This window comes from Ctenocephalides felis, unplaced genomic scaffold, assembly GCF_003426905.1.
Source record: "Ctenocephalides felis isolate EL2017-DRISC unplaced genomic scaffold, ASM342690v1 CF-g0.4_SCAFFOLD_03572, whole genome shotgun sequence".
In the NCBI taxonomy this organism is placed as follows: Eukaryota; Metazoa; Arthropoda; class Insecta; order Siphonaptera; family Pulicidae; genus Ctenocephalides; species Ctenocephalides felis.
Genome location: NW_020539726.1, coordinates 46014956 through 46022211, shown reverse-complemented (window position 1 = coordinate 46022211; position 7256 = coordinate 46014956). Strand labels below are relative to the sequence as shown.

Here is a 7256-nt window from a genome sequence, read left to right as displayed (position 1 = left end):
AAATGAAAAATTAAATACAAACTAAGTTTGTGTTATATATATATATATATATATATATATATATATAAATAAACAGAGGCTTAATGGACATGAAATCAAAAACAATAATATCTATAGAAAATCTTAAGTAACTTAAACTTATACATTGAATTATACGACTTATACATCGATGTCGAAACATATTGTTGAGAGTTTTTCTGCCAAATAAAAAACGATAAATACTTGAAATTATTTATACTTTTTGACACTGTATGTGTGCCATCATTCAGCATTTAATTCATATCAGGAGGAACATATATAGAAATAAACCTATATACAAATTAATTTTAAAACCTTATTAATTGTACTATATTTATATCTAAGTTATGCATATATTATTTAATTACAAAAAAGGTTTATTTCTATTTACAATGTATAAAGGTTTATTTATGCCTATTTTTTTTATCCAATTACTTATAGAATGCAATAATCTAAATATTATGCAATGTTTAAAGAAAATTGTGTTCTTCCTGGTATAAACTTGCTGCATGATGAGACACATACAGTGTCGAAATGTACATAATAAATAAATAATTCCAAATATTTAAATATTTGAATACTCAAATATATATATATATATATATATATATATTATATATATATATATATATATATAGTAACACCTGTGAAAATTATTTAATTATACTTGTACTTTATAATTATTAAATATATTTATTTATTTTTATTAAAAATTTATTGCCAAATTGTTTATAAAAGTAACAAATAATTGATCTCGTTTATTTATCTAAATCATAAATCTAAATATATTTTTTAAATTTAATTTGTCAGTTTATCGTGATATGGCACATTTATTGTCATTTTTTTTCAAGAATTTTGTTCATTTGGCATTATTAATTAATTAATTAAAATTATTTGGTACATTTTTGGTTTTATAACTATATACAAAAATAGACAAAGACTATTTTTGATAGTCGGCAGTGAAGAGAATATATACATGTAGAAAAATAATTTGAGGCACTGGATTTGTGTTATTTATATATACTCTAAATATATTATAAAGAATTTATTTATCTCTCGAAACATTTATATATATATATATATATATATATATATATGTATATATAAATGTTTCTTCTCTCATCTGTCTACTTAATTAGTATCACATCATGTCAATGAGTGATTCTACGCACTGGCTGGTGTTGTGGTCGTGGTCCTCAGCTTCTTTCCTTTTCTTCGTTTCTTACCATTTGCCGACCTCAAATGGGAGGCTCCCGTCCTTTGACGGAATGGGTCCCTTGGAGAGACCCCTTGGGCACCTGAAGTCAGGTTGGACGGATAGTGGTGCTCTGGACTTGCCAACTGCTGTTGCAACCTAGGAAAAAATAGATAAATATATAATATATATATATATATATATATATATATATATATATATGATTGTATTATTATTTCTTACCTGCTGTCCCTCAGAAGTTCGTCCATCAATCTCCTGTAAGTATCATCAGATTCATCAAACGAAATGCTGGCCAAGTTACCACCAGATTGTTGTTGGAATGTTGTGAGTGCCCTCAACAGCTCTGCATTATCACCGCTTGTGCTTGTCCATGTGAATCCACCTCTGCGTTGCAAATCTTCCATCAATTTAGCAAACTTGGGATCATTTGGATCTAATGTGAACCACTGGATACCTAAGAGAAAAAGATACTAATTATCTAAATCTAGACAAACTGTTTATATATTTATTTTTTAGTAATTATACTAAAAAAAACAACTATCAAACTATACTCTATAGTAAAATTCATAGATAATTCAACATGCAGATGTTTTTTTTTTGCCATTTTTCTAAAATTTGTCATCAGAGCTATCATTCTATAAATCCTCTTCAAAATTAAAAATAAACTAGTGGGGTGGGTGGCATCGTGCCTTAAGGCAAATTGCTGGAACTTGCCGTACCGTAACGAAATGTTCGAGGAATATTGAATATTTTCAAATAGATTATTATAAATATTGCAACATTGTTTAATATTTATAAGAATTATATCAACTGAATTGCAGAGTTGAAATTATTTTTTTAAAGTATATTAAAGCTATAGTCAGAATTAAAAATAAAATCTGAATTATTTTCGATATACAAAAAATTAAAAATTAAAAAAAAAATAAAAAAAATGGAACAATTTTTTTTTCCAAAATCAATTGTTTTGTTAAGACAAGCAGAAAGTTCTTTGAATCAATTGAATGGGACGCTTAGTTCTCTCAAAAACTGCCATTTTTTGTACATTTAGCTCTGTATCTCCGAAATGGCTGGGCCTGCCTTTGCGAAAAACTAATAACCCCTTCTCCCAATCATTACTAATTGAATGTTTTTTAGATCATTCAAATCGGATACTCCGTTCACTCAAAAACTCGATTTCTATTTTCTGCACTCATTGCTCCGTATCTCCGAAACGGCTGGACCTGCCTTCGCCAAAAACTAATCAGCTCTTTTCCCTATCAATAGGAATCGAATGTTTTTTAAACCATGATCCGTACGCCCGAAAACGTGGGCGAAAATTTGTAACCATACATACATACATACACACACACACACATCCATTTTTTCTGAAGTATGCCAAAACGTTCAGAAACCTTCAAAACGTCAAGAAATGTAAAAATTTTCAATTCGGCCCATTAAAATAACTTACCCTACGGGTAGTTAAATAGTGGCCCTTGTTGCCCCTTTCTACGCTATATTTCTTTTACCTTGTTGTGAGAATCGAGGATCTGATGGATCGAATTGACCATGTTGGAATGATGAGCTTTCTGATCCACCATGGCCAGAGCCTTGCTGGTATCTAGGATCGGAAGGATCATAATGTCCTGCTTGACCTGATCCATGTTGATCACGTCCTGATTCTTGGAAGTACCTCGGATCAGATGGATCATACTGGCTGGAGCCGGAGTGTCCTGATTGGTGATATCTGGGATCTGAAGGATCATACTGCCCTTGCTCGTGAGAGCCTTGGAAGAACCTGAAAAAAAAGTTATTAGTCTGCGTATTGTAAATGCATTCTATTGTTTGTATGATCTTTTATTACCTTGGATCTGTAGGGTCAAATCCTCCTTGTGAAGAACCCTGTTGTGAATATCTTGGGTCTGAAGGATCGTAATGTCCTCTGCTTCCGCCATCCTGAGATCCTTGGTGGTATCTTGAGTCGTAGCTGCTGGATTCGCTGTGGTTGCTTCGAGAAGCATTGTATCTAGGATCACGTTCATCTACACGTCCATAAGGATCTTGTTCGTGATCAGGTCTGCGTCCATATGGATCTTGTTCATCTGGACGTCTTCCATAAGGATCTTGTTCATCAGGTCGGCGTCCATAGGGATCTTGTTCATGGTCAGGTCTGCGTCCATATGGGTCTTGTTCGTCTGGTCTTCCACCATAACGATCTTCGGATTCAGTACGCCTGTCATGGTCTGGTCTGCTTCCATAAGGATCTTGTTCATCAGGTCTTCTGCCATAAGGATCTTGTTCATCTGGTCGTCTTCCATAAGGATCTTGTTCATCTGGTCGTCTACCATAAGGATCTTGTTTGTCAGGTCGTCTACCATAAGGATCTTGTTCGTCAGGTCTTCTGCCATAAGGATCTTGTTCATCTGGTTGTCTTCCGTATGGATCTTGTTCTGATGGTCTTCCACCGTAGCGATCTTCTGATTCGGTGCGTCTTCCGTATGGATCTTGTTCTTCTGGACCTCTGCCATAAGGATCTTGTTCTGATGGTCGGCTTCCGTATCTATCGTCGGAGCCAGGACGGCCTCCATAAGGATCTTGTTCACCTGGTCTGCTACCATAAGGATCTTGTTCATCAGGTCGTCTGCCATAAGGATCTTGTTCGTCTGGCCTTCTGCCATAAGAACCTCGGTCCTCAGGTCTGCCACCATATCGATCTTGGTCTTCTGGTCGACTACTATAAGGATCTCGGTCTTCTGGTCTGCCACCATATCTATCTTGGTCTTCTGTTCTTCTACCGTAAGGATCTTGTTCGTCTGGCCTTCTACCATAAGGATCTTGCTCTTCTGGCCTTCTACCGTAAGGATCTTGTTCGTCTGGTCTTCTACCATAAGGATCTCGGTCTTCTGGTCTACCACCATATCGATCTTGATCTTCTGGTCTTCTATCATAGGAACTTTCACCTGGTCTGCCATAACGATCTCTTCTGTTGCAAACAAAAACATAAGTATTAAATTCAACTCTTTTGATATCTCAAATTATTGTGACCCACCTATCTTGTGAACTTGAAGAGTAAGGATCTTCAGGCACAACTTCATTCTCTGAAGTCACAGGGTAACCACCTCCAATTTGTCCGCGAGATGAGGATGACCCACCAAATGTACCAGGAGCAAATGATCTCGAATAGCGTTTGCGCATACAAACGGCACATCTATCAAAAATCCATCGATTAGTAGAGACATCAGATGAAAGAATTTTATAATACAGTCTTTTTTATTACCTGCTGACTTTATCGGTAACATCTGCACTCTTGGCTTCTGATATTGGTTTCTCGAACATCTCATGTTCCTTGATTCCTGCCAACCAGTAAGAGTTGGCAGTGGCGTACTTGTTACATCTACCATGACCATGACATTCGATGAACGGTGAAGCACGGAATTTCTCCAGACAAGATCCAGGAGATGATAAGGATTGGCCGGAGCCTTCTGCGCCAGCATCGGTGTGCTGTAAGGAAAAGAAAAAATCAATATTTTTCGATTTGTGGTATATAAATTAATTCAAATACTAACCATCAAGAAACTGTAACCAGTCCATAATAGTTCCCAGGATTCTGGACAATCAGGAATGTCACTTGACTGGCTGTGCAAAGCAACCAATCGACTAGGAGCCTCACAAACAGCACAACTGAATAAAAAAATATTAATTGTATTATTGAAATTGCAAAATTTATAAAAATGTAGTCCTGATCTGTTGTAAAAAATAAATTACCTAGATATGTATGGAGCAACATCAGTAGCTGGTATAAATTTAACATTCTGTGGCATCGGCACATCAGTCGTCAACCAGTACGAGTAATCAGTTCTTTGAGCAACATTGCACACATTCTTTGAATCACAGAACAAATATGGCATTGTGCTAAACCTACGCATACAAGATCCAGGAGCACCTATTGACAAAATCACAACATTGCAACAACACGTCTCTGATTCCACTCTCATTTATCGTTTCATCAACATACCCAAATCTTGACCATGAACCTTTCCATTTCCAGTGATATGCAACAAGGAGTATCCGGTCCACATCTCGCTGGTTCCTGCAGGACAGATTGTTCCGGCAGTTCTACCACCTTGAGCATGCCTTGCGAATAATAGAGCTCTTTGTCTGGGTGGTGGCGGTGGTGGAGCATCGTCACCAGGAAGACCGCGGACTCCTGGGTAACCAGGTTGACCCGCAAGACCTTGAAGACCTGGAAGACCGACTATTCCAATGGGACCTGGCTGACCAGGTGGTCCTAGAAGAAATAAAGTTGAAAATCAAGAAATAATTTATATAAAGTTTATTCATGAAGTGAATTATATGTATAGATGTGTTACCTGGACGTCCTGGATATCCAACTTCTCCAATTTCACCAGTAGGTCCATCCAAACCTGGCAAACCTGGGTTACCAGTTTCTCCTCTCCATCCAGGGGCACCTGAATTAAACAAGATATAATTAAATAAATTATAGTAAATCGACAAATGTTAAATATTTTTAATATAAGTGTCTTTAAAGGATTGATTTAGAAAGTTTAAATTTTTGAGGTTTGACAAAAAGTTATAGAATAAATACAAACAATATATTTAAAATTATAAAGTATTTTACCATCAAATCCTGGGTCTCCTCTTTCTCCCTTAATCAACATGTAGGATGGATAAGCGTCTCCTCTGTCACCCCGAGGACCTTTCAAACCGTGCAAACCTGGTAATCCTTGAGGCCCTGGCTCTCCAGGCAATCCAGGAACACCTTAGTAAATAAAATTAGTTTATTAATAATATAATTATTTATTTAATGAAATAAGTAAAGATCAAAATAACTCTTCTGTTTTAATATGTGGAAGTTCCATTGATTTTAATAATAGGTACCTTTAGGTCCTGGTAAACCAGGTAGGCCGTCCAAACCATCATCTCCTCTCGTTCCTCGTTCTCCATCTCTGCCTGTAAACAAAAAAATATACTTTATTATTTCCAAAACTCATAAAAAGTTAATTTATAAATCGTATTTGAGATTCCTACCTGGCAGTCCACTATATCCCGGCATACCCTTCATTCCCTTGAAGCTGATGGCAGCAACACCCGGCTCACCCCTCATACCCTTCAAGCCGGGCAATCCAGGGAAACCTAAATAAAATATTCAACAGTAAGTAAAAAAAAAACAAATCTGTCATCAGAGTGTATTAGATCTTAGACTAACCAGATTGTCCTCTTAGCCCTGCAGCTCCAGGACGTCCATTGGGTCCTCTATATCCTTGATCACCAGCAAAGCCTTTAGGTCCAGCAAGTGAGAAACCTATTTCACCATCTGGTCCATCTAAACCGTCTAGACCGTAATCACCAGGTGCACCTAGAAATAAAATAATAAAAATGTATAAATCATTTTCAACAGTCTTGTCATATTTTTGTCCTCATTATTACCTTTAGCGCCAGGTAAACCATCCAAACCAGGAGGACCATCCAAACCTGGCCTTCCTTCCTCTCCAGGTTCAGCGTTTGATCCAGACAATCCCGGTAAACCAGGACGACCGTCTTCACCACGTTGTCCTTTAGGTCCAGGTGCTCCAATGATACCTTCTAATCCAGCATATCCAGTCTCACCTCGTTCTCCCTTGAGACCAATGTAACCCACAGCACCAGTCTCACCTAATTAAAAAAAGGTATCAGTATCCATAAATAGATATATACTCCATATATTTATATTTATACAATTATACAATGGTACATAACTTAAATTAATAGATAATGATACATACTATACTAAATGAAATATAATTAAAAAAAATAAATGTTCACTCAAAATCTTATTCTAAGTTTTACAGAATAATTTACTGAAAGTTATAACTCATCAATAGAGTAAAAAACTTGCTCTTTAAAAAATGTGTTGGGTAATTTATAAAATTTCCTATTTTCAACTTCCCAGACCATCTAAGGTATTAAATGAGGAGGCGAGTTTCAATGTGGGACATTTACAAGTTTATGTCTTGTGTCATAATATATTTGAAATATTAGATATGTG

The 7256-nt window shown here is 36.0% G+C and overlaps 1 protein-coding gene across 1 annotated transcript in view; it reads right to left on the bottom strand.

Moving 5' to 3' along the window:
• Window positions 1-1142: 1142 nt before the first annotated feature.
• LOC113388601 (collagen alpha-3(IV) chain-like) overlaps window positions 1143-7256 on the bottom strand; it is a 36941-nt gene continuing 30827 nt past the window's right edge. Inside the window, exons 21-35 of the mRNA XM_026625968.1 lie at window positions 6659-6883; window positions 6438-6587; window positions 6260-6364; window positions 6110-6181; window positions 5850-5990; window positions 5581-5679; window positions 5226-5498; window positions 4976-5153; window positions 4777-4891; window positions 4488-4711; window positions 4260-4418; window positions 3075-4193; window positions 2740-3008; window positions 1457-1688; window positions 1143-1372 (exon numbers count right to left, since the gene is read on the bottom strand). Coding sequence (XP_026481753.1) covers window positions 1183-1372; window positions 1457-1688; window positions 2740-3008; window positions 3075-4193; window positions 4260-4418; window positions 4488-4711; window positions 4777-4891; window positions 4976-5153; window positions 5226-5498; window positions 5581-5679; window positions 5850-5990; window positions 6110-6181; window positions 6260-6364; window positions 6438-6587; window positions 6659-6883 — 3551 coding nt within the window. The 3' untranslated portion in view covers window positions 1143-1182. The remainder of the gene's footprint in view (window positions 1373-1456; window positions 1689-2739; window positions 3009-3074; window positions 4194-4259; window positions 4419-4487; window positions 4712-4776; window positions 4892-4975; window positions 5154-5225; window positions 5499-5580; window positions 5680-5849; window positions 5991-6109; window positions 6182-6259; window positions 6365-6437; window positions 6588-6658; window positions 6884-7256) is intronic.